The 26557-nt window shown below is 47.5% G+C and overlaps 1 protein-coding gene across 1 annotated transcript in view; it reads right to left on the bottom strand.

The window, feature by feature from the left end:
* Positions 1-25794, bottom strand: part of Pdpn (podoplanin) — a 39750-nt gene extending 13956 nt beyond the window's left edge. The window contains exon 1 of the mRNA XM_045151017.1: positions 25502-25794. Within this exon, the coding sequence (XP_045006952.1) occupies positions 25502-25568 (67 nt within the window). The 5' untranslated portion in view covers positions 25569-25794. The remainder of the gene's footprint in view (positions 1-25501) is intronic.
* Positions 25795-26557: the final 763 nt, after the last annotated feature.

Raw genomic sequence — 26557 nt, 5'->3', positions numbered from 1 at the left:
TATCCCCTGAATACCTTTTCCTGCCACTTCCAGCCACAGCTATCTTGGGGGTGAGAACATCGCAGAAATCCATCCGTTCACTTATTTTTTATTTTTTGTATGAGGGAGAGCGAGCAAACTAGAGAGAGAGAATTGGCACCAGGGTCTCTAGCCATTGCAATTGAACTCCAGGCACATAGGACACCTTGTGTGCATGCGTGACCTTGTGCTTCTGGCTCATGGGGGTTCTGGGGAGTCAAACCTGAGTTCTTAGGCAAGCACCTTAACCACTAAGCCAGCTCTCCAGCCTCCTTCACTTTTGTGTTATTCTTTAAAAAGCCAGGCCAAGGTCAGGTATGGTGGTTCACACTTGTAATTCTAGCACTCATGAGGCAGAGATTGGAGTCACTGTGAGTTGGAGGTCAACTTGGCTACAGAGTGTGTTCCAGGTCAGCCTGGGCTTGAGGAAGACAGGCCTCCAACTCATGGCTGTCCTCCTACCTCTGCCTCTGGATTGCTGGGATTATAGGTGTGAGCCACCACACCTGGCAGGTTCCAAATTCTTAATAAAAATCTTTAGAATATGATGTTTAATCCATTAGCTTTATCTACATTGCTTTGATCTGTGGCTCTGGCCTGGCTACTGGTCATTAAGAATATCTTCTTTATGACATTTTCCTCCTCATATGCTACCTTATCTCTTTTGTAGTTTCTAGTAGCCTTTATACCTTAAGAATATATTCTTAGCCAGGCGTGGTGGTGCACGCCTTTAATCCCAGCACTCGGGAGACTGAAGTAGGAGGATTGCCATGAGTTCAAGGCCACCCGGAGACTACAGAGTGATTTCCAGGTCAGCCTGAGCACTCGGGAGACTGAGGTAGGAGGATTGCCATGAGTTCAGGGCCACCCGGAGACTACAGAGTGATTTCCAGGTCAGCCTGAGCTAGAGTGAGAGACCCTACCTCAAAAAAACAAACAAAAAAAAAACAGAGAATATATTCTTGGCCTAGAGGGATGGCTTAGTGGTTAAGGCATTTGCTGTTATACCTAAGGACCCAGGTTCGATTTCCCAGGACCCATATGAGCCAGATACACAAGGTGGCACATGCATTTGGAGTTCATTTGTAGTGGCTGGAGGTCCTGACATGCCCATTCTCTTTCTCTCTCTATGTCTTTCTATCTCACTCTCTCCTTCCCTCCATCCCTCTCTCTCTCTGCCTCTTTTTCATATTCTTTAGATGCTAAAGCCTGTTTGCTCATTATTGCCATTTGAACATCTTTTGCAAAAGGCTTCAAGCTCTGTTAGAAATCAGACTTCATCTCACTCTAGCCCAGGCTGACCTGGAATTCACTATGTAGTCTCAGACTGGTCTCACAGCCATTCTCTTACCTCCACCTCCCAAGAGCTGGGATTAAAGGCACGTGCCACCAAACCCTGGCCAAATGTCATTTATTTTTCTCCCTTCCTTCAGTCTGTGTAAATGGTCACTTCTGTTTTCCTAGAACTTTTCTTCGTACAGTTAGTATTTTTATTAATCGTGTGTTTACTTTGAAATAGCACATAACACAGGAATTGACAGTCATGCATCACCTAGTGACAATTCAGTCCACAGTCACCGTCTTATCACCCCATGGCACTCTAGCTGTCATGCAGTCAGAGGGCCACACATTCCTCACATGTCTGTGGTGCGTGGTGAGACCGGTGTGTGCAAACCTACCGCGCTGCCAGCCAGATAAAAGGCAGCACATAAAATCACCAGAAGTCATTCATATTTAACAATACAAATGTTTAGGCATGGTTTATATGTTTACCATGCGGGACTTTTCATTGTTATTTTGTAATGTCTTGCTTCACAAGACTACAAGTAAAGGTGTACTGTGCTCTGTGCTAGATTATCCTCGTGAAGGTGCATGCATTGCATTTTCAAGTCTTTGGGGGGGGGTCGTTCAAGGTGGGGGTCTCACTCTAGCCCAGGCTGACCTGGAATTCACTATGTAGTCTCAGGGTGGCCTTGAACTTATGGCAATCCTCCTACCTCTGCCTCCCAAGTGCTGAAATTAAAGGTGTGCACCACCACACTTGGTCTGTTTTAAAATTTTTCTTTTTCTTTTTTTTTTAAATTTTTATTTATTTATTTGACAGAGAAAGAAGGGGAGAGAGACAGAGAGAATGGGCACACCAGGGCCTCCAGCCACTCTAAATGAACTCTAGATGTGTGTACCCCTTTGTGCATCTGGCTAACGTGGGACTTGGGAAGTCAAACCTAGGTCCTTTGGCTTTGCAGGCAAACATCTTAACTACTAAGCCATCCCTCCAGCCCTTCTTTTTCTTTTTTGAAACAAGCCCAACAGACTGCTTTTTTTTCAATGTGAGAGTGAGACAGCAGAGAGAGAGAAAGAATTGGTATGCCAAGGCCTCTAGCCACTGGAATCACAATCAAACTCTAGACATATGTGCCCCCATGTGCACATGTGTGACCTTGTGTCACTGTGCATCTGGCTTATGTGGGACCTGGAGAGTTGAACTTGGGTCCTTAGGCTTAGCAGGCAAGCGCCTTAACCACTGAGCAATCTCTCCAGCCCCTATTTTTTTTCTTTTCTAAAAAATATTTTTAAGCCAGGCGTGGTGGTAGCGCACGCCTTTAATCCCAGCACTTGGTAGGCAGAGGTAGGTGGATCATCATGAGTTCAAGACCACCCAGAGACTACATAGTGAATTCCAGGTCAGCCTGAGCTAGAGTAAGAACCTACCTCAAAAAAACAAAACAAAACAAAAAGTAAATGATTGACCTATACCATCTAGGTGACATTCACACAATGATGAAATCATTCTACATCCAACAATGCATTCATAAGGACAGCTGGCTCCTCATTACCATTAAGTGGTGACTGTAATTTGATTCTTCATCCACCTCTTGCCAAAAGGAGATTAACACAGACTAATAAATCCTTTCCCCCAGGGCTTCAACTCTAGCGCTGGTAGTTACACCATTCTTCTTCCAGAGACTGTCATCCATAGTCCTGGGGGAAATTGAGGAGCACAAGGTCCAGCTTCTGCCTAGCCGCTGCCCACCACCACCTACTCTACAGACCTCTCTGTTTGCCCACATTCAGAAGCCATTCCCAAGTCTGTGCTTTCTTCCTTTAAAAAAAAAAAGTGGGGGCTGAAGAGACGACTTAGCATTTAAGGCGCTTGCCTGGAAAGCTTAAGGACTCCTGTTCAAATCTCCAGGTTCCACATAAGCCAGACTCCGTGATGCAAGCACGTAATGTCACGCATGTGCACAAGGGGGCACATGCATCTGGAGTCTGTTTGCAGTGGTTGAAGGCCCTGGCTTGCCCTTTCTCTCTCTCTCCTTTCTCTCAAACTAAATAAATAAAATGAGGGGCTGAAGAGATGGATCAGCAGTTAAGGTGCTTGTCTGCAAAGCCAAAGCACCCAGGTTCGATTCCTCAGTACTCATGTAAAGCCAGATATACAAGGTGGCGCATGCGCCTGGAGTTCGTTTGCAGTGACTAGAGGCCCTAACATACCCATTCTCTTCCTCTCTCTCTCTCTCTCTCTCTCTCTCTCTGTAAATAAACAAATATTTTTAAAACATGTGTTGGTACATGTGTACACGCATGTTCACATGTGTGTGGGTGCATGCGTGTGGAGGCCAGATGCCAATGCCCAGGAGCTTCCTTAGCCACTCTCCACCTTATTCTTCAAGACAGGGTTTCTCTTTGAACCCAGAGCTCACCAATTTGGCTAGACCAGCTAGGTGGCCATTCCCGAACATTTCTTTTCTCTGTCTCCCCAGTGCTGGGATTACAGGGGCACCCCACCACTCCTGGCATTTTGTGAGGGTTCTGGGGACCCAACCTCAGATCCTCATGCTTACCCAGCGAGCACTTTACCTGCTGCGCCATCTCCCCAGCCCTGCGCACTTTTCGGAGAGCATTCCTACGTCCTCACCTCAGCTGTCCGTGGCTGAGCCACCTCAGAGCCAAGGCGCGTAGCTAGAATGGAAGCGTGGAGCCTGCAGAGGAGTGGGCCACACAGACGCAGGTATAGTTTGGGTCTTCTCCAGTTCAACGGCTAGGCAGTGTAAGTTCTACCCAATATGGCATGCCAATACCACAGCCCCACTGCACACAGTGCTGTGGCTTGTGAGTGGCTGTGTGGCACTGTTGTCCCCATTTAGCAGTCAGGGAGACTGAGTTAGACAAAGACTAGCTTAGAGCCCTCTCCTCAACTCGGCCTCACCTTGGGCTCCTGGGTCCTTCCCTGGCACAGTCTGCTTTGGCAGAGAAAGCCCCACCCTTGGTTCTGAGCATGATCTGCATTGCGAACACATTAACAGCAACCCCCACTCGAGATCTCCATCTAGAATGTTTTATACAATGGCCCCTTCGTTCTGCTCATGGGCTTCATTCATTCATTCATTCATTCATTTATTTTTAAGCTCTAAGCTTCTAGATTTTCATATATTTGTGTGTGAGAGAAAGTGAGTATGGGCATACCAGGACCTCTTTCCATTACAAATAAACTTCAGACTCATGAGCCACTCTGTGCATCTGGCTTTATGTGGGTACTGGGGAACCAAACCTGGGCCAGCAGGCTTTGCAAGCAAGTGCCTTTAACCACTGGACCATCTCTCCAGCCTTGCATATACAGGAGAACTAAGTCCCTTCTCTATCTCGGTGCCCCTTATTACAATAGTCTCATATAAAGTATCTCTTCCTGAGAGAACGAATGACAGAATAAACTCTCCTCCTCTTCGTCTTCCTCTTTTGTGCGGTACTGGGGTGAAACCCAGGGTGCACGCTAGGCAAGCGCTCACTCACCAATCTACATGCACCCAGATCTCTTCTTACTTGTTTATGTGTTGTGTGCGTTTAGGAATGCGCAGGTATACGTGTGTGCATGTGTCATGACTCTTGCCCACTTCTTTCAGAACAGTTTCCCACTGGCCTGCAACTCACCAAGTAGGGCAGCCAGTCTGGCGGGCGAGACCCAGGGATCCACCTTTCTCTGCCTCCCCAGCACTGGGATTACAAGGGTGCACCACCATGCCTGGCACTCTGATGTGAGTTCCAGGGATTGAACTCAGATCCTCGTACTTGCACAGCTGACTGAACTATCCTCCCAACCTCCCTCCTAATTTTATTTTTGATTTTTCAAGGTAAGGTCTCACTCTAGCCCAGGCTGACCTGGAATTCACTATGGAGTCTCAGGATAGCCTCGAACTCACGATGATCCTCCTACCTCTCTGCCTCCCAAGTCCTGGGATTAAAGGCATGCACCATCATGCCTGGCTTCCCTCCTCATATTAAAAAAAAAAAATTTCATTTTGAGACAAGATTGCAGAGTTCCCCAAGCTAGCCTTGAACTTTTTTGGTCATCCTTCCTCAGCCTCCCAAGTAACTGATATTATAGGTCTATACCACCAAGCCCAATTCAAATCAATGTTTTCTTCAAACTCAAAAATGTTTTCTTTAAGAAAGTTCCAGGTTACGTGGTTTGGGAAGTTGGCCTGGTATGTATGTGCAAGGACAAAGCCAAGGGTCCCAACCGGCAGCAAGGGCTCCACCTGCCCAGACCAAGAGGCAGCTTTGTTCCTCCCAGATGTGCTCGCCTGAGCTCTGGCCTTAGAAACCTGCACTTGCTCCTCAGAGCTCCTGATATCCTTTCTCTTTTGTCCCCATACTCCCCCTTTCCATATATATATATATGTATGTATGTATATGTATTACTTTCCTGCTTGTCAGAAAAAAAGACCGCCTCAAGCATCTCACCCCTCCTCTCCAGTGTCTCTCACCCCAGCATCTCTCACCTCTCTAGCATCTCTCACTCCTGAAGCATCTCTCACCCACCGGTATCGCTCACCCTCCAGCATCTCTCACTCCTCCAACATCTCTCACCCTCCATTATCTCTCACCCTTCAGGGGTCTCTCCCTCTCCAATGTCTCTCACTCCTCCAGCGTCTCTCACCCTCCAGGGGTCTCTCCCCCTCCGGCGTCTCTCACCCTTCACCATCTCTCACTCCTCCAGCGTCTCTCACCGCCAGTGTCTCTCACCCTGCAGTGTCTCTCACTCCTTCAGCAACTCATGCAGCCCCATCTTGCAGGATCTTCTGTCTTCTGATTTAGTAACCCCTGTGTCTCCTTCCCAAAGTGTGCCCCTTCCAGGAAAAATGTGGCAGAGTCTAAACTTTCAGAAACAGCAATGACAGAGTGCGTGCGACTGGCTGAGAGGACGTGCCCCTTGGCAGGGTGGCTTTTCTCTTGCCCGCACAAATGAAGGCAGCAGCTGCCAATGAGAAGCACAGCCCGTGGGCTAAGGGTAGAACTCAGAAGAAGAGCATTTGCTCAGCGTATGCCTAGGTTCACTCCTCAGTACTGTGTGACACACACACACACACACACACACACACACACACACACACACACGACTGAGATCCCGCTAGGCATGGTGGCCAATTCCTGTGACCACTCAGGAGGCTGAGACAAAGGGCTCAAAGACCCTGTCTCAAACCAAACAATAACAACAAAAGTTAACTTGTCTACGGAAGGGGTTTCAACTTCACCCGTACCTACAAGAAAGCCAGGAGATGCTGGGTAGGGGGTGACCCCATGGGAGTCCCACAAGGCAAGGCCACTCTGGGTATCACACAAATGGCATATCGGGCAAAGGTGCCAGGATGAGACTGAAGCACGAGACTGCAGTGCAGGTGTGAGTGGGTGGTACCTGCACCAGCGTGGGCAGGAAAAGAGCTGGGCAGGTCATGGCCAGAAGCAAGAGTAGTTACAGACTACCTGAAGCAAACGCACCAGCCCAGAGCTGGGAGCTCGGCCTCTACAAGTGTGCTGAAAGTTTTCAGGCAGGAGGGTGGGGTGCAGGCTGTAACCCAGCACTCTGGAGGCTGAGGTAGGAGGATCTCCTTGAGCTTGAGGCCACCTGGGCTACAGAGAGAGTTCCAGGCGAGCCTGGGCTACTGTGAGATCCTATCTCAACGTTTTTAGACAGGTGGCAGAGATGGCTCTCCCAAATGAAATAGGCTGTGCCTACAATCCAGACAGCTGGATTCACGAGGGTTTCTTCTGGTTTAATAAGGACTCAGAAAGCCCTCTAAGTGCAGGTTAGGTAAGAGCTCCTTCCCTGTCTCCACCCCCACCTCCACCTCCACCTGGGGAGGGGCTCCTCACCCTCATTTCTGCTGACAGCTGGAGGAGAGGCAGAATTCACAAGATGTTATTTTATTCTTTTTTGTGTATGTGTGTAGATGGGTACACGTGTGTGCTACTGCATGTGTGTACGTGGGTGGAGAGGCTAGAGATAGTAGACACTGGGTGGCTTCCGCAGTCATGCACTACCTTATATTTTGAATAATTTTTATTCATTTGCAATGAGAGAGAGGGGGGATGGGTACACCAGGAACTCCTGCTCCTGTAAATGAACTCCAGATGCATGTACCCCTTTGTGCATCTGGCTTTACTTGGGTACTGGGGAATCGAACCCAGGCCATCAGGCTTTCAAGTAAGCACCTCTACCTTTTTTCTTTTTCTTTTTCTTTTTTTTTTAGACAGGGTCTCACCAGTTTGGCTAGACCAGCTAGTCTGTGAGCCGTCGGGACCCTCCCACCTCCACCTTCACAGGGCTGGGATTACAGGGGCTCACCACCCCTCCTGGCTTCCACTTGGGTGCTAGGGATCTGAACTGTGGTCTTCGTGCTTGTGCAAATAAAGTACTTTCTCCCCAGGTCCCTCCCCTGGAGTTTTCTCTTGAAACAGCGAAGTAAAATTTTAAACTGAAGACACAAGCTGAGGTACCCTCGGGGTCTTCAAAGAAAACCCATGGTGTTAGTCAACAGAGTAGAGCTGCTTTCTTATTGCCTATTTCCTAGCATCCTGTAACTACACAAATATGCCTTTGAAGATGGGTGACGACACTGCTTTGGAATGATTTTTGTGGCTAATTGAGAAGAGCAGACCGTTTAAACAAAACAAGGTATCCTAGAAGTGCCGGTTTTCCCTTTAAGGATAACTAACAGAGCTTTTTTTTCCCCTCTGGTTTTTCAAAGTAGGATCTCACTCTAACCCAAGCTGACCTGGAATACACTACATACCTACCTCTGCCTCCCGAGTGCTGGAATTAAAGGCATGTGTCACCACGCCCGGTTTAGAATCTCTACTGGGGTGACCTTGCCTCTCTGCCGGCCCCCTCAGTTCTGAGCACACTGAAAATGGGCTAGTCTGAGCTATGATGTTTGGTAGGTTCGGTGTATCAAATGTACAGCCCCATTGTAAGTGGAGGCTACAGTAAGTGGGTCTGGGCAGGGAGGTCTGCATGTGGGGGACTCCTGGAAAAGAGACAGTGGCTCTGGCCTCAGGAAACCACCTGCCCACTACGGGCACCACAATGCCTAGCTCAGAAAGTTAAATTTTCAATTATACTTTGCTCCCAACTGCATTCAATACAGGGTAATGCTTTTGGAAAGACATCAAAATGTCTACCTGGGGGACACGACGTCAGTAGTGATTACTGGCGTAAGACCTGCCACACAAGACTGAGCCCACCAACACTGTCTTGGCGACGGGAGGGACTGACAAGGCCTCACCCTCCCTGGGGAGCTACTGGCAAATGAGTGGTTGCTGGGCGGGAGAGATGCGTTCTCCAGTAAATGAACAGCCACCCAAACCTGTGCCGGCAAGCCTAGCTACACTCACTGGGTTAAAACAAGACAAAGTAGGGCTGGAGAGACAGCTTAGCGGTTAAGCGCTTGCCTGTGAAGCCTAAGGACCCCGGTTCGAGGCTTGATTCCCCAGGACCCACGTTAGCCAGATGCACAAGGGGGCGCACGCGTCTAAAGTTCGTTTGCAGTGGCTGTAGGCCCTGGCACGCCCATTGTCTCTCTTTCTTTATCTGCCTCTTTCTCTCTCTGTCGTTCTCAAATTAATAAATTTTTTTTAAAAAGACAAAGTAGGAAAGGTGACTAAGTGGGAAGAAGAAGGGGTTCAGATAGAATGGGAGGGGGCAAGAGAAGATAATGGAGGGGAATGTGATCACACCTGTACAAAACTGTCAAAAATCAATTGTTATTCGTTTATTTGATTATTTACTTTAGTTTTTCAAGGTAGGGTCTTGTTTTAGCCCAGGCTGATGTGGAATTTACTATGTATTCTCAGGCTGGCCTCAGACTCACATTGATCCTCCTACCTCTGCCTCCTGAGTACTGGGATTAAAGATGTGTGCCACCACACCTGGCTTAAATTAACTAAATGTTACAATGTCTGTTTTTTTGTTAATATTTTTATTTATTTATTTACTTGCAAGGAGAGAGAAAGAGTGCACATGGACATGCCAGGGCTTCCAGCCACTGCAAACGAATTCCAGATGCATGTGCTACTTTGTGCATCTGGCTTTACGTGGGTACTGGGAAATCAAACCTAAGTTGTCAGGCTTCTCAAGCAAGCACCTTAGCCACTGAGCAATCTCTCCAGTCCACAATGTCTGTTTTGAGCCTGACATGGTGGGGCACACATGCGACCCCAGCACTCAGGAGGCTGAGACAAGAGGATTGTGGGTTTGAGGCCAGCCTGGTCTATACAATGAATTCCAGGCCATCTTGGACTATCCAGGGAAGATTCTTTCTCAAAAAAAAATTAAATAGTTAAAGATAAAGTCTACTGAAAACAAGTTATTGGGCTGGAGAGATGGTTCAGAGTTTTAAGACACTTGCTTACAAAGCCTGATAGCCTGGGTTTGATTCCCTGTACCCACATAAAGCCAGGTGAGCAAAGTGGCACATGTGTCTGGAGTTTGTTTGCAGTGGCAAGAGGATCTGGCATGCCCATTCATTCTCTCTTCTCCTTCTATCTCCTTGCAAATATATAAATGAAAATAGTTTTTTTTAAAAAAAATAAGCTTATTAGCTAGTTATAGAGGCACATGCCTTTGATCCCAGCACTCAGGAGGATCACCGTGAATTGAGGCCACCCTGAGACTACATAGTGAATTCCAGGCCATCCTGGGCTAGAGCAAGACCCTACTTTGAAAACAAACAAACAAACAAAAAGTCTGTTTTCACATGGAAATCATTATGTTAAGTAAAATAGGCCAGTTTCCAAAAACATAAATGCTGTGTATTTTCTCTCACATGTGAAACCCAAATTTAAAATGGCATCATATATGTATGTATGGACATGTATTTACATATGTACTTGCAAGTTATGAAACTGGAAAGGGGTTCATGAGGAGGGAGGAAAAGATCTAGGGAAGGGAGTGATGGGGTAATGGGGTACACGTAATAGGAAAGCAGGAGAAAGGGGAGGCAGAGGTGTGGAGGGGGGAATGCGTGAGAACAAAGTAGAATGACATATGGTGTGGAGAGATCATGATGAACTTTGCATGCAGACCTAACAAATAAAATCCATTTTGAAAAACAAAGTACTCCCTTCTGTACCCACATATAACTTATTTTCCTATCCTATCTCCTCACAGTGTAGAAAGGTGCCAACTGCAAATACTTCCCAGCACTCTACTGACCACCCACTGCGGGGTGGGGGGGGGGGGCGTCCCTGCTCTCAGCTCACAGCCGCCTCAAGCTTAGCTGCTTCCCAGTTACCGTCAGGTGAGTCTCTGCAACCACGAGGCCCCTGGGCCAGTCCAGCTCCTGGCCTTGCTTTTGAAAGCCAGTTGGCCAGATGTAAGGCTTGCAGTGTGTACTGCTGGTTAAGACCAGTATTTTGTTGAGAATTTTTGCATTTGTGTTCATGAGGGAGAGATTGGTCAGCAATTTTCTTTCTTTCTTTCTTTTTTGTTTTGTTTTTTCAAGGTAGGGTCTCCCTCTAGCCCAGGCTGACCTGGAGTTCACTATGTAGTCTCAGGGTGGCCTTGAACTCACAGAGATCCTCCTACCTCTGCCTCCCAAGTGCTGGGATGAAGGGCTTGCGCCACCATGCCCGGTTACTTGAAAGCCTTTCTTTGGCATATTGATGGTGCCACAAACCTTTGAAGTCCCATAGCTCCTTTGTGTGTGCTCTCCACTGTTGGCAGCTGCTGGGTATGGCCAGCATCACTGGTAACGTGGCCAGTGGTTTTTCATTTCTTTTCCCCCTTTCACACTTCCCATGCCTCTTAAACTGCATAACTGGATCAAAGGTTTGTTCCTGGCTGGGCGTGGTGGTGCATGCCTTTAATCCCAGCCTGGGCTAGAGTAAGACCCTACCTCAAAAAACCAAATGGATCATCAGATCCAAAACTCTGAAACTGCTAGAGGAAAAAGTAGGGGAAACCCTTCAACATATTGGTCTTGCCAAAGACTTTCTGAATTAACCCCAATTGCTCAGGAAATAAAACCACAGATCAACCACTGGGACCTCATGAACTTACAAAGCTTTTGTACAGCAAAGGACACTGTGAATAGAGCAAAAAGGCAACCTACAGAATGGGAGAAAATCTTTGCCAGCTATATATATGACAGAGGATTAATATCTAGGATATTCAAAGAATTATTTTTAAAAACCTAAATAATAAGAAATCAAACAATCTAATTAAAAAATGAGCTATGGAACTAAATAGAGTTCTCAAAAGAAGAAATACAGATGTCATGTAAACATCTTAAAAAATGTTCTATATCCCTAGTCATCAGGGAAATGCAGATTAAAACTACATTGAGAGCCGGGCGTGGTGGCGCACACCTTTAATCTCAGCACCCGGGAGGCAGAGATAGGAGGATTGCCGTGAGTTCGAGACCAACCTGTGACTACACAGTTAATTCCAGGTCAGCCTGGGCCAGAGTGAGACCCTACCTCGGAAAAAAATAAATAAATAAATAAAAACGACATTGAGATTCCCTCTCACTCCTGTCAGATTGGCTACCATCATGAAAACAAATGGAAAAAAAAAAAAATAACTGCTGGAGGATGCAGAAAAAGAGGAACCCTTCTACACTGTTGGTGAGAATGCAATCTGGTCCAGCCATTGTCGAAATCAGTGTAGAGGTTCCTGAGACAGCTAAAAGTAGATTAACCATATGACCCAGCTATAGCACTCTTAGGCATATATCTAAGGACTCATCTCACTACCTTAGAGATACTTGCTCAACCATGTTTACTGCCACTATCCCTCAACTGATGAGTGGATAATGAAGATGTAGTACATTTACACAATGGAGTTCTACTCAGCAGTAAAGAAAAATTAAATTATGAAATTTGCAGGATAATGGATGGATCTGGAAAGGATTATACTTAGTGAGGCCCAGAAAGCCAAACGTAACATGTTCTCTCTCATATGTGGATCCTAGCTACAGATGACTGGACTTCTATGTGAGTTGAAAAACTCAGTAGCAAAGGCCAGTAAGCTAGAAGGGGATATAAAGGGAACAGAAAGGGAGGGGGAACATAAGGGGAGGATGGTATTGTATATATGTAACTAGAAGAACAGATTAATAGGGGTGGAAAGGCCTAAGGGAAGTCAGGGGAAGAGATTGAGTAAAGGAAAAATAGAGAGAGGGCTAATCAATATCTAAGAGGGTATGAGTAAGTCACATGGAAACCTACTTTTTTTGGACAATGGAACACTCAGGAGCCATAGATTGTTACTAGAAAATTTTCAGTGTCAGGGATGGGATACCTTCCAGTGAGCTGTTGGCCAGGGAGATCCCTGATGCCCCCAGAACTGTACAAGCCATTGCCAAGACCCTTGATTTCCCACCAGGAATAGATGGTAAGACCCTATTGCTGAAGATTACACATACTTGGGCTGCAAAGTCACTGAGAAATCCTGCTGGAGCTGAGCTGAAAACCTCTTCCTTATAAACCAGCTGACAGAAAGCTGGAAAAAGCAACACTGTATGCAGTTCAATGGGAGAGAGAGAAATCACCAGTGAAGATACCCAACAGTGGACACTGCCAGCCAGGCCAAATGAGCCAATGGGTGCAATAGTGGCGTATCTGTTATAGGATAAACCAACCGCTCTCTAATTGGACTGGAGGCCTGTTCCCATGGGAGGGAATACATGGCTGGTAGTGAAAACCTACAACAGGGGTAGTCATGAGCCCTAGGGGTCTAACATCTGCTGGTACCTGGCTAAATGTATATTCTGTGCTCACCAAACTGCCCAGTCAGCACTTCTCTTAGTGTTCATACTCATATATTAATGCTACTCTCACTTTTGTTTTGTTTTGAGGTAGGGTCTCACTCTGGCTCAGGCTGACCTAGAATTCACTATGTAGTCTCAGGGTGGCCCCGAACTCGAGGTGATCCTCCTACCTCTGCCTCCCGAGTACAAGGGCTTGGGATCTGAACTCAGGACCTCATGCTTGTGTGGCAAGCACGTTACTGACTAAGACACCTCCCCAGTGCTCCTAAGCAGTCTTGATTAAGGTAGGCAGCTCACAGAGGGCTCGGCCCAGGCAGCCTGGGCACACAGAAGTGTACTCATTCATCTCCTTCAGACGTGGCCAGTGCTATGGAAAACCCACTCTGGCTCGTACTGCCAGCATAGGGCACTGGGGTGGTCACTTGGCAGGTATTTTTGGAGTGACTGATGAGTAAGGACATTTGTAGCCAAGGAACTAACTTGTTTGAATTCTAACACCCTTGTCACTGTCCTCTAACCTTCTCCGGGGAGGGAATATGGTTCCTAATGAAGGGTGTGCAGGCAATTCACCCGTGAAGGCGCGCTGCTCTGCCCGTGGCTCACGGTGACAGGTCCTGTCAGCCCTACAGGTGAAGCCCAGTGAGGAACTGGAATTTCTTTCCCCTGAGATCATAGCTTATATTTTATTTTTATTTAAGTTTTTTTTATTATTTTTATTCATTTATTTATTCGAGACAGAGAGAGGGAGAGAGAGAAAAAAAATGGCTATGTCAGGTCCTCTAGCCACTGAAAACGGCATGTGCCACCATGTGCATCTGGCTTATGTGGGACCTGGGGAATCGAACCTGGGTCCTTAGGCTTTGCAGGCATGTCCCTTAACTCTAAGCCATCTCTCCAGCCCTATTTTTTTTTTCACGATCTTACATGTATGTGTGTGCACACGGGTGTGTGGAGGCCTGAGACTGATGTTGGGCTGCCCCTGGCTTTCAGTTGGTGCTGGAAGCGCTCTTAGCCGCGGCCCACGGAGCCGTCTCCCAAACCCCAAATTCACTGCTTCTCCTCGCCAAGCTCTGCACCTTAAGGGCGATCTGTACTTCCTCAGGGCTCAAGCAGAACGCAGAATGACTGACAGACTGACATTTACGCTCGTCAGGACTCCTGGAAGTGAATCAAGCACTGCTCACGCCCAAGCCCAAGCAGCACCCTGCATTGCTCGGCATTTAGAGGCTGTTCATCCCATCCTCAACCAAGATGACTCAATTTGGGGAGACTAGTTTTGCTCTTGACCAAGAGCAGATTGATTTCCTGTAAGAGAGGAAATGAATTCACAGGTTTTTTTTTTTTTCTTTTTTTGCTGTTGGCTAGAATCACATCCCCTAATAACTTTTGTGGAGAGGAGAGGAGCAGGAGACAGGAATGAAAAGTCATTTGTAGGAAAGGCTGCTCAGTAGCGGGCATCAGATGGCAAAACCCCACCTCAGCGGCGCTGCCCAGAATGGAACGTCACAGTGGGGAAGCATGTCATCTGGTCTGCTGGGAAACCGAGTGGAAGTCTGAGCCCTGATTCACTGAAGGATGGTCAGCTGAGTGGCCAGCTGAGATTTTGCAAGAGGGGAAGAGTGACAGCCCCTTGGATAAGGAGCTGCACGGGCTGTCCAGCTACGGCACCCCAGGATGAGGCCTGAAGCAATGTGCAGAATTCAGCTGTGTCCTCTGGCTTCCCTTGGCCTTGACCTTGAGCCTGGTTGGGAAGGTTGATAGTTTTATTTTGTTTGGTGTTAGTTTGTTTTTGTGTTTGCAGCACTGGGGAATCAAACCCAGGGCCTTGTGTGTGCTCGGCAGATGCTCTACCACTGAGCTACATCTTCACCCCCTGGCAGATTAAAAATTAAAATATAGCCCACCAAACTGCCCTCTAAATACTCATGCTCACGCCCATGTGTTAATGCTACTCTCAGGTTAGAGAAACCTCCCTTTGGGGGATGGAGGGATGGGTTAGTAAGGTGCTTGCCTGCAAAACCAAAGGACCAGGGTTCAACTCCCTAGGACCCACGTAAACCAGAGGCACAAGGGGGTGCATGGGTAGGAAGTTCCTGTGCAGTGGCTGGAGGCCTTGGTGCACCCATTCTCTCTCTTTCTCTCTTTCAAATAAATTTAAAAAAAATTAAATAATCAAAGAGCCAGAGGAAGGGGAGGGAGTGCTTTGCAATACTGTCTTCCAGACATAAAGTATCCATGCCATTCATGATCTCACAGTGACTGACACTACCTACACAAGACCTGCATAATAGGAGGGGGAAATGCTGCCATTAAAATAGAAGAGGGACTAGTTGGAAGGAAGGGATTCAGCTGCAGTTGGTGGGGCTGAGGAGATGGCTCAGCAGTTCAGGGCACTTGTTGTCAAGTGGCCCAGGTTCAATTCTGCATCTCATGTCATGCTTCCTCTCTCTTCCACTTTTTTTTGTGGCGGAGTTGGGGGTGGGGAGTTTTCCGGTAAGGTCTTGCTCTAGCCCTGGCTGCCTGGAATTCACTATGTACTCTCAGGATGGCCTTGAACTCATGGCAATCCACCTACCTACCTACATCTGCCTACTGAGTGCTGAGACTAAAGGTGTGCACTACCACGTCCAGCTCTTTTTACTTTTTAAAAAATATTTATTTACTTATTTATTCGAGAGAGCTAGAAAGAGAGAGAGAATAGGCATGCCAGGGCCTCTAGCCACTGCATACTCCAGATGCATGTGCCACTTTGTGTATCTGGATTTATGTGGGTACTAGAGAATTGAACCTGGGTCCTTAGGCTTTGCAGGCAAATGCTTTAACCACTAAGCCATCTCTCCAGCCCTCTTTCAGATTTCTAAAATAAACAATTTTCTAATTGACACAATTAGATATCTTTATGGGGTAGAGTATAATATTTTAATACTTTTTTTAAAAACATTTTTTTAAATTTTATTTATTTGTTTGAGAGAGACAGACACAGAGAGAAAGACAGATAGAGGGAGAGAGAGAGAATGGGCGCGCCAGGGCTTCCAGCCTCTGCAAACGAACTCCAGATGTGTGCACCCCCTTGTGCATCTGGCTAACGTGGGACCTGGGGAACCGAGCCTCGAACCGGGGTCCTTAGGCTTCACAGGCAAGTGCTTAACCACTAAGCCATCTCTCCAGCCCTCAATACTTAAAAAAAAAAAATTATTTAGTTAAGAAAGAGAGAGACAAAGAGAATAGAAGTGCCAGTGCCTCTTGCTGCTGCAAGTGAACTCCCAACACATACACCACTTTGTGCATTCGACTTTACATGCGTACTGGGGAATCAGACCCAGGTAGGCATGCTTCGCAAGCAAATGGCTTTAACTGCTGAGTCATCTCCCCAGCCCTGTCGATGCTTTTATACAATGCATCATGACCACAGAGGGATCACTAGCATATCCATCATCTCATTTGTCTGGGATCACTCAAAATCCCCTCTACTGGCTATGCCAACATACATTACTTATCCCCTGAGATATATGACATTAGAAGTCACACCATTCGGGCTGGAGAGATGGCTTAATGGTTACGGCATTTGCCTGCGAAGACTAAGGACCTAGGTTCGATTCTCTAGTACCCACGTAAGCTAGTTGCACAAGGTGGAGCATGCATCTGGAATTTGTTTGCAGTAGCTGGAGGCCCATCCATTCTTTCTTTCTTTCCGCCTTTTTAAAAACAAAATAATAATAATAATAATTAAAAAAAAAAAGAAGTCACACCATTCCAGGTTGGAGAGATGGCTCAAGCGGTTAAGGCACTTACTTGTCTGCAAAGCCTATGGGCCGGGAGTTCAATTCTCCGGTACCCACACAAAGCCAGATGCACAAGGTGGCACATCGCTTAGAGTTTATTTACAGTGGCTAGAAGCCCTGGTATGCCCATTCTGTCTCTATGTGCCTCTCCTTTCAAATAAATAAAAATATTAAAACACATATTTAAAAAAAGAAGCCATGCCATTCCAACTGGACCCTGACTCTATATTAACTATCCTCTCTCCGTCCAGGCCCCTCCCTCTTTAACTCCAAAATTCCTAATATGTGTTCCCTGTAAATGCTTAAGGGGCCAGCATCCTTCAGTTTCCTTCTGGTATCAGATTATAACCTATTAGAATCATGGGTATAACACAATTAAAACAAGTTACAAATGTAACAGTGACACGCAGTGTTGCTGCTCTATACGTCCTGGAAGGAATCAGTTGGCTGGCTTTTCTGGGTGTCCTCAGGGACACCGGTATCTGTTTAGCTAAGTGACTAGGGGGTGCAGGCTCTTGGTTTAAGGTATCTGGATGCAAGCTCATGGTTTTCACCTAATGGCTTTGCGTGTGTGTGGAGATTACTGAACCTTGATGAAGCTTTTTCATCTATAAAATGCAAATGGTTCCTACCTCCTGGATCTCTGTGAGGACTGGGTGGAGCACAGCAAGAGCGGCTGGGCAGCAGACACGCCCTAACTCTATGACACAGTTACTGCTAATAACACTTCCCACTTGGAACCAAGTTCCCTTGGCATGACAGAGCCACACTTAATCTTAAAATGGGATGTCTGTGTGTGTGTGGGGGGGGGGAATTACCATGGGATTTTTTTTTTTTATAATCATGGAAAATGTTAATAAAAATTAAAAAATTTAGCCGGGCGTGGTGGCGCACGCCTTTAATCCCAGCACTCAGGAGGCAGAGGTAGGAGGATTGCCATGAGTTCCAGGCCAGCCTAAGACTACATAGTGAATTCCAGATCAGCTTGGGCTAAAGCGAGACCCTACCTTAAAAAAAAACAATGGGGAGGAGATCAGTTTTCCAGTCTTATATACACGCAACTATGTGAGGCATGCCCTTATAGGTGAAAAACTTCCAGAGATGTTTGGTCTTTACAGGTAGAACAAAAGCAAAGGGTGAAATGTGCTTCCAGACTAGTGGAGTAGCGAGACATCTGGCTCTTAAGGAACCGCCCTACCTGAGGTTAGGATCCCGTGGCCCCATACAGGGCATGCCGGCACGGAGTTCTAAGAGGAATAACACCTAGATCCCGCTTCCTGACCTTGCCACGGCTACTCAAATATTTGTTCAATAAGCAAATTCCTTGGGCAGGGTGGTTTCACGTCAACAAACGCTCTTCCCTCTCCTCGTTCTCTCTCGCTCGCTCTCCGTCCCTTTGTAGAGATTCCAGGCAAGCTCGGCGCCTTCATTTTGGACGGGACATTCCACTGGCTCACAGCTCTGCTCTTTGCTGTGCTTTATTCTCCCTGGTGGAGACACATTGATGGATCGTGGGAATTACCCCGCTCTCATCAGTGATGTTTACAAATGGAGCCCCCCCCTCCCTGCCTCCCCCCCCCCGCCCCATTTATGCTGCATGTCACTGGCATTCCCCTGCATGCTGCCAAGATAACAGTGGTGTTCAATACCCATCATGGCACAGGACTGGTCTGCCTGGGGCATTTGTGCATCTCGCTCCTCTGGAAAGAGGAGGCAAGCATTATCTTTTGTTTTGTTTTGGTTTAGTTCTTGGTTTTCTAAGGTAGGGTCTCTGACTGTAACCCAGGCTGGCCTCACACTCACAAGATCCTCATACTTCAGCCTCCCCAGAGCTGGGATTAGAGACATCAGCCACCGCCCCTGGCTTGCTTTGCATTTTGACTTGTCCTAACAGTGTCGGTTTTCTGATCCTGGAGCAACTAACTGAGTAGCTCGCCAAGGCCACAAGCCTCCCCCTGGATTTACCCTGATCCACCTTCAAACACAAACCCTTCTTCTCTCCAGGCAAAGACAAACCCGTCCACTTCTCTCTGTTAAAGCTCCTGAGAGCTGCCAGTCACCTGACCATCAATAGCCTGGGGTGAGTGTCAGTGGAGTGTTGGAGTGTTAGGGGGAAACAGCCACATCCATTTCCTGCCTGAGATGAACCCGGCAGAATTCCAGTTGTTCCCAAACCGGCCACTATCATCCTGAAGACCTTGGACAAAATGTGTAGTGTAGGGCTGGAGAGATGGCTGGCTTAGTGGTTGAGGCCTTTGCCTGCAAGACCTGACACGGGTTCGATTCCCCAGGACTCACGTAAGCCAAATGCACAAGGTGACACAAGGGTTTGCAGTGGTTGGAGGCCCTGGTGAGCCTATTCTCTCTCTGTCTCAAATAAATAAATAAAAAGAGAGAGGGAGCCGGGCATGGTGGCGCACGCCTTTAATCCCAGCACTCAAGAGGCAGAGGTAGGAGGATCGCCGTGAGTTTTAGGCCACCGTGAGACTACACAGTGAATTCAGGTCAGCCTGAGCTAGAAAGAAAAAAAGAGAGAAATACTTTTAAAAAATGTGTAGTGTGCAGTGCTCCAGTGTCAAGTGATTCATTAGTGGCTCACATCCAGAAGCGTGCAGTCTTAATGTACAATAAGAAACTGTTGTTTTATGATCTTCTCATTAAAAGCTTGATTGAAAGCTTAAAAAATAAATAGGCCTAGTCAGAGGAGAAGGGGGAGGGCTCACAGGAGAACGCATGACGCCCAGCACCTACATAAAAGCTGGGTGCAGAATGTCTGTAATCCCAGTGCTGGAAAGGATGAGGCAGGAGGATCTGGGGCTTACTGGCCAGTGAGTGTCAGTGATTTCTGGGTTCAGTTAGATAGACCCTGACTCAAAAAATAAGGCGGAGAGCTACTGAGGAGGTTGACACCAATGTCAACCTCTAGCCTACATACACACACACACACACACACCTGTACACACACATGCACGTGCGCACACACACACACACACACGCGCGCGCACCAAAAAACTAAGACTCATCACTTCCCTGTCCCCTCAGAATTTCAAGAAACTAGTAAATAAATGATCCAAAATTGCAGTCAAGGGGCGTAGCGTCGGTTGCCTAACCCTGTGAGGACCCCACAACAAATCTCTGAATGCACAGTGGCTTTAGGGGCATCCCATCCCCCCCCCCAATCTTTTGACTCTCTTCCAACAAAAGGTCCTTACTGGGCTTTTCCTTGAGAGGTTCTGCGGGTGGCAGGAATGGCAAGGCGCCCTGCAGGATGGGATAGGAATCCTCTCCAGGTTCATGAAAAGTTCTGCGGGGCAGCACTGGTATTTAAGTTTCCTCCCTCCTAGTCCTCCCCCGACATACTTCCACAAGTTGTAACCTGGCATGTCTGCTCTCAGAAGCCAGAAATATGACAAATATTCAGATAAGCCAGTGGAATTTGGAGCACAGGTTGGTCGTTGGCAAGGAGAGCAGAGCAGGCTTTCTGCGAGGTGGGCCCCTTGCCCCAGTGCCTGGTTCAAATCCTACAGCTAGGAACAGTGGCATGTCCTCAGGAGATGCTCAGCACCTGCGTGGGGGATGAATTAATGAATCACGTTTTAATGTACCGTGAAATTTTCATCCTAGTGTGGAGAATGTTTGTTGTAAAAAAGGTTTTGTGTTGTTTGTTTGAGACAGGGTCTCAGGTAGCCAGGCTGGCCTCCAACTTGTCATGCAGCTGAGGATGTCCTTGAATGTTCCTGCTGATCCTCCTGCCTCTACCTCCTGAGTGCTGGGATTACAGACATGCCCCACCACACTTATTTCATATGTTGCTGGGGATCAACACAGGGCTTCATGCACACTAGGCAGAAACTCTACCAACTAGGCCACATCCCTAGTCCCAAAAAAGAAGCTTTCATATGGGCTGGAGAAATGGCTTAGCAGTTAAGGTACTTGCCTGCAAAGCCTAACAAAATGAGTTCGATTCCCCAGTACTCATGTAAAAGCCAGATCCACAAAGTAGCACATGCATTTGGAGTTAGTCTGCAGTGGATGGAGGCTCCAGTGTGCCTATCTTTCTGTTTCTCTTCTCTTCTCTTCTCTTCTCTTCTCTTCTCTTCTCTTCTCTTCTCTTCTCTCTCTCTCTCTCTCTCTGCTTGTAAATAAATAAAAATATTTTTTAAAAGAAGCTTTTATATCTCCAGATACCTTTTGAATTCATACATATTAAAAGGCTAACTTTTAATTTCAAGTTCAACCTACTTTTTTTAAATGGTTCCAAAGTGTAGCAAAAAAAAAAACAAAAAAACCTGTAGGTTTAGAATTAGACCTTGTTTGTGAATTCCAGTTCTGGTATATTTTAAGGTAATAATGTATAATTTACAGGAACTGTGAGATTAAATGAGGCAGCCTGATGACATTCCTCGCCTGTGTTGGGGGTTGGAAATGCAGAGGTAGTATCCTGCTGATTTTGCTGGGCCATCCTCCATGCCAAGGCTTGAGGTCTCTGAAATTCCAGATATAGAGTCACTCATGAGTTGCTTGTGTCACAAAATGAGGAAAGGTTTTGGTCCTACTGGCCACAAATGGACTCATAACCTTCTTCTGCCAGACGGACACGTTTCTCAAAATGTGCTTTTCTATGTTGAATGCTGCTTGAGATCTTATACCCCAGGATGGCTAAGCCTCCCTCCCAGAGCCTCTGACAGACCTAGCTTTATTAAAGGCTTTCACACAGCACCAGTTCTCAGCAACTCGGGGAGCTTCCAGGACCTCCAAAACTGGCAAGAAGCTCAGGGTGCTCACAGGGCAATGTCTTTGCCGCATGATTAAGCTGGGGTGGATCGGTGCCGGAGGAGCATGGGGCGGGCAGCAGGCAGGAATACACACAATCAACTGTCCAACGGCCAGGCCCGAAGACCACGTTTTAGATGAAAGTTCAGGAGGAGGGCAGGGCTTGCTCCCGGAGGAGAATGCCAGATGTATGGGCAACAGGACTCTTGGACCCACTAACACCCAAAGAGATGACACATGGAGCCAGATTATAAAACAGAACCAGATGATAGCATTAGCAGTCACCACAACCCCCCCCCCCCAGCCCCACGGCTCCCCAACAATAGCTCCACTCAGAGAGGTTACTCATCCATATTCAGGCTGTTGCACTCATTCCCAGACAAAAACTATGCTGGCCTCAGTTTCCTGTCAGCAGAGCAGACTGCACACAATTAACCACCAGGCCGCCTCCTGCACCAGGTCTGCTTTTTAGAACCTAGTACCTAGCAGAGAAGATTCTAGTATCAACAGAACGGCAGCTGTCTCTCTAGAGAAGAAGACTGTACACCACCCTCGTTTTACTTTTGACATTCAAAAGCTGGCTTAAGATAGTTGCATCTACGTTTGAAACAAATTATGGATCCCAGTCTCTGGTCTTCCTGGGACGTGGCTCAGGTAAGGGTCTCCCTCACCCTGCATGGGTGAGCACAAAACCATGTCATTCGTACATTGTCTTGCCAGAACGGAAATGGAACTGAAATACAGAACTGCATATATTCCAGTGGAAAGAGAAGTTCCAAAGATAGGGCTGCCCTGAATAGCCTGGGGCCGCCATAAAGACTACCTTGGTCATTTTGAAGCAGACGGCCCCGCCCAGTGCATAGCATATAATTTCTCTTAAGGTTAGGTGCTGACTGTGTTCAAGTATAGCAGCCTAGGCGAGGCACATTCCTTTTATAGACACTTTATATCCAGAAAGAACCCTTGGGCCTAGGCCCCACCAGAATCAACTCAAAAAGTATGATCAAGGGCTGGAGTGATGGCTCAGCGGTTGGAGGTGCTTGCTTGCAAAGCCCGATGGCACAGGTTCAATTCCCTAGTACCCACATAAAGTCACATGCACAAAGTGGCACATGCTTCTGGAGTTCATTTACAGTGGTAAGAGGCCCTGGCATACCCATACTCACTGTTTATCTCTCTCCTCACAAATAAATAAATGAAATTTTTAAATTGGGGGGGGGTAGTTTTTCAAGGTAGGGTCTCACTGTAGCCCATACTGATCTGGAATTCACTATGTAGTCTCAGGGTGGCCTCGAACTCATGGTAATCCTCCTACTTCTCCCTCCCAAGTGCTGGGGTTAAAGATGTGCGCCATCACACCTGGCTCATAAATTTTTTTGTAAAAATATTTTAAAAATATGATCAAGGCATATTGCCTATATTTATGAAAGTGGTCAATATATACTTTAAAAATAGGTGAGTTCAGACTGGAAAGATGGCTTAGTGGTTAAGGTGTTTGCCTGCAAAGCCAAAGGATCCCTGTTTGACTCTCCAGGACCCACATAAGCCAGATGCACAAGGGGGCACATGTGTCTGGAGTTCTTTTGCAGTAGCTGGATGCTCTGGTGTGCCCATTCTATCTATCTCTCTCTCTCCCTCCCTCCCTCTCTCTTTCTCTCTCTCAGATAAATAAATAAAATATATTTTTTAAAAATGTGAGTTCAGAGCCAGGAGTGTGGAGCACGCCTTTAGTCCCAGCACTCGGGAGGCTGAGTAGGAGGAACACCAGGTCAGCCTGAGCTAGAATGAGACCCTCCCTTGAAAAAAAAAAAGAAAAAGAAAAAACTATATTTGACTTTAGGATGCGGCAGGGATTCATGATATCCCATCCCTCCCAGAGTAGCTACGGGCGGGGATTAGTAGTTACTGGGGGAAGGGAGTCACAGTGTTCTTCAGGCTGTAGCCATTGCTTAGTTGTCTCCACTCCAGTGACACCATTCCTGCTCATGCAAGGGACCTTTTAACTCAGTGGGTCACAGAAAGAAAGAAAGAAAGAAAGAAAGAAAGAAAGAAAGAAAGAAAGAAAGAAAGAAGGAAGGAAGGAAGGAAGGAAGGAAGGAAGGAAGGAAGGAAGGAAGGAAGGAAGGAAGGAAAAAAGAGGGAAGGAAGGGAGGGAGGGAGGGAGGGAAGGAAGGAAAAAAGAGGGAAGGAAGGGAGGGAGGGAGGAGAGAAAGAGAAAGGAAGGGAGGGAGGGAGGGAGGAAAAAGAAAGAAAGAAGAAAGCAAGCTAGTTGGGAAAAAGAGATTTAGTAAGAGGGTGATAAGAGAAGGTGATGGGTGAATATGGTCAAAATACATTATATACATGTATGAAATTGCCAAAGTAAAATGAAAAAAAAAAAAAGAATCCAGTAACCACCATCCCTGAAGACACTACCTTGCCTTTGGTTCCTTTGACTGATTTTTTTTTTTCAAGGTAGGGTCTCACTGTAGCCCAGGCTAACCTGGAATTCACTTTGTAGTCTCAGGCTGGTCTCAAACTCACAGCAATCCTACCTCAGCCTCTCCAGTGCTGGGATTAAAAGTATGCAACACCACACCCAGCTCAACTGATATTTAAAGAACAATTACCATTAAATGATGTTTTGGCCTCAGGGTTCAAGGCTAGATGCACCTACCCTCCAGAGTTTATATTCCATCAGGGAAACAATATGACTGAAAATCCAAAGAAACAGCTGGAGAGCTGGCTGGGCAGTGAAAGGCGCTTGGTCGCAAAGCATAACGGCCAGGGGTTTGGTTCCCCTGGTACCCATGTAAAGCCAGATGCACAAAGTGGCACATGCATCTGGAATTTGTTTGCAGTGACTATAGGCCCTGGCATGCCTAGTCTCATTTTTTCTCTCCCTCTCTCTCCTTGCAAATAAATAAATAAAAACATTTCATAAAAAGGAAAGAAATAAATTACTGGCAGATGTTCATGAAGGCCACCCACACAGCACACAGGCAGAAGAGGTAAAAAGGAAAAGAAGATAGTGGATGAGGGTTTCCCAGTCCTTGAATGACGCTAATTTACTCATTGAGTCACTGGCCTTAAAGCCACCGAAACTTCAGTGTTTCCAGTGTTCGTTCTAGCATACTGGATGACCTGGCTTCCTTTGCCCAGTGCTGGAAAAAAAAAAAAAGAAGGAAGGAAGGAATGAAGGAGAGAAGAGAGAGAAGGAAGAAGTGAAGGGATGGAGAGGCGGGTGGGGGGAGGGATGGAGAGAAGCCAGCAGACCTCCACTGCCCATTCTATTCCAAAACCGTCCGCCCACACTACTCGCTTAAAGTTATTAGAGACTGCAGCCTCCGGTGCGTGATGGTGGTGCACGCCTATAATCTCAGCCCTGGGGCGGCAGAGGCAGGAGGATCACCAGGAGTTGAGGCCAGCCTGGGACTACCGAGTGAGTTCCAGGTCAGCCTGAACTCCAGGGAGACCCTGCCTCAAAAGATGGAAAAACAAAAAGTTAAGAGTCCTCTTCCAGACTCTCCCCGGGGTTGGGGTCCTGAAGGTATCCTAGCTGGCACACAGGGGAGTCTAATGCCAGAGTAGCAGGGCAGTGGGCATTCTCACAACACGCTGCCCTGGGAGCCAGCTGAGTGGCCCTTGAGCCCTTACTCTCCCTCCCACCCCATCAATTCGGAAAACACAGAACTGCAGGCGGCTCCTCCTGCCACACCCACTTGGCTGTTTCCTAGGGGCTCGGAGCTTTCCTCCCGCGAGGTGCAGAGCGGAATCCCCTGCACACAGCAAGTACATGCATGCAGCTCTCCCCGCACACCACCGCCACCGCACCATCGGAGCCCAGGCCCGGGAGGGCCAGAGGCCCCCCGCAGCACGAGAGCGAGCGGAGTCTCTTACCTCCCTGGGCGGGATCGCAGAGCCACGCGCTCCCCAAAACCCAGAGCAGCGCCAGCGCCTTCCACATCTTTCCAGTCCGCTTGATCTCTTCGGAGCCGCACAGTTAAATCTTTTGGAGGAGGTGGGGAGAGAGTACTAAGGGGGAAGATGAAAGAAAAGCAAAACAACAACAACAAAAACCCCTAACTCCGTAGCAACCAGCCGGGAAGAGCGCGGGCGAGGCTGGAGGGCGGCGCGCAAAGGCCTCCGCGCCAAGGGGTTGCCGGGGTGTCCCTGGCCCGCGGCGCCCGCGGAGCGAACTTGGCAGCTGGCGAGCTGGGCGGCGCGCGCGCTCTGCATTTACGCCCCGGGCCCGCGGGCGTCAGGTGGTCCCAGCTCCCTAGGACCGCCCCTCGGGTTCTGTTTGGCCAGCTCTAAGAGATGATCTCAGGTCAGGTTTAAAGTTACAGGGCTGCAGCTGCCAGGGGGCCCCAACCCTGGCCAAAAAAACAAAACAAAACAAAAATCTGGGTTTTTGATTCTGTTTAATCCCAGAAGGAAAAGGGCCACATGCAATGAACAATTCTACCTTTTTCTTTTTTATTTATTATTCTGTTTGGAAGTGGCAAGCACAAGCCCACGTTTTCTTTTTTCTTGTCAAGGGCTAAAGTGAGAAATCAACTGGGTTCCCTGTTAGAACCACGGGTCCGAGTGTTCCTTTTATAAATATTGAAGTTGATGGCTTAAAGAAGATAATTATTGGCTATCACCTCGGTGAACCAGAGGTGGCTCCTGCTGGTTAATGGCACTCTTGTCCTGGGATCCAGGGTGGGTGGCTCAAGGGCAGTTGCGGGGAGGCTGCCTCTGGAACTGGTCTCCAGTGAACCGGGAGCTTGGGCCTGTGGGGTATTTGGCTCCGTGGTTGAGCACGTCTCTCTTCTGATCCGGGGATAATGTGGCTCTGTCACGAGGCTTTGACCAGCACGTGAGCACCCAGAGTGAGGTCACTCACCTGAGTACGAAATTCCAATTCATCCCTTTCATTCCCGGCTTTGGCCCCTTGTAATCCCCTCCTTG

Source organism: Jaculus jaculus, chromosome 5 (assembly GCF_020740685.1).
Source record: "Jaculus jaculus isolate mJacJac1 chromosome 5, mJacJac1.mat.Y.cur, whole genome shotgun sequence".
In the NCBI taxonomy this organism is placed as follows: Eukaryota; Metazoa; Chordata; class Mammalia; order Rodentia; family Dipodidae; genus Jaculus; species Jaculus jaculus.
The sequence above is the reverse complement of the archived record's forward strand: the minus strand, read 5'-3'. Positions and strand labels throughout refer to the sequence as shown.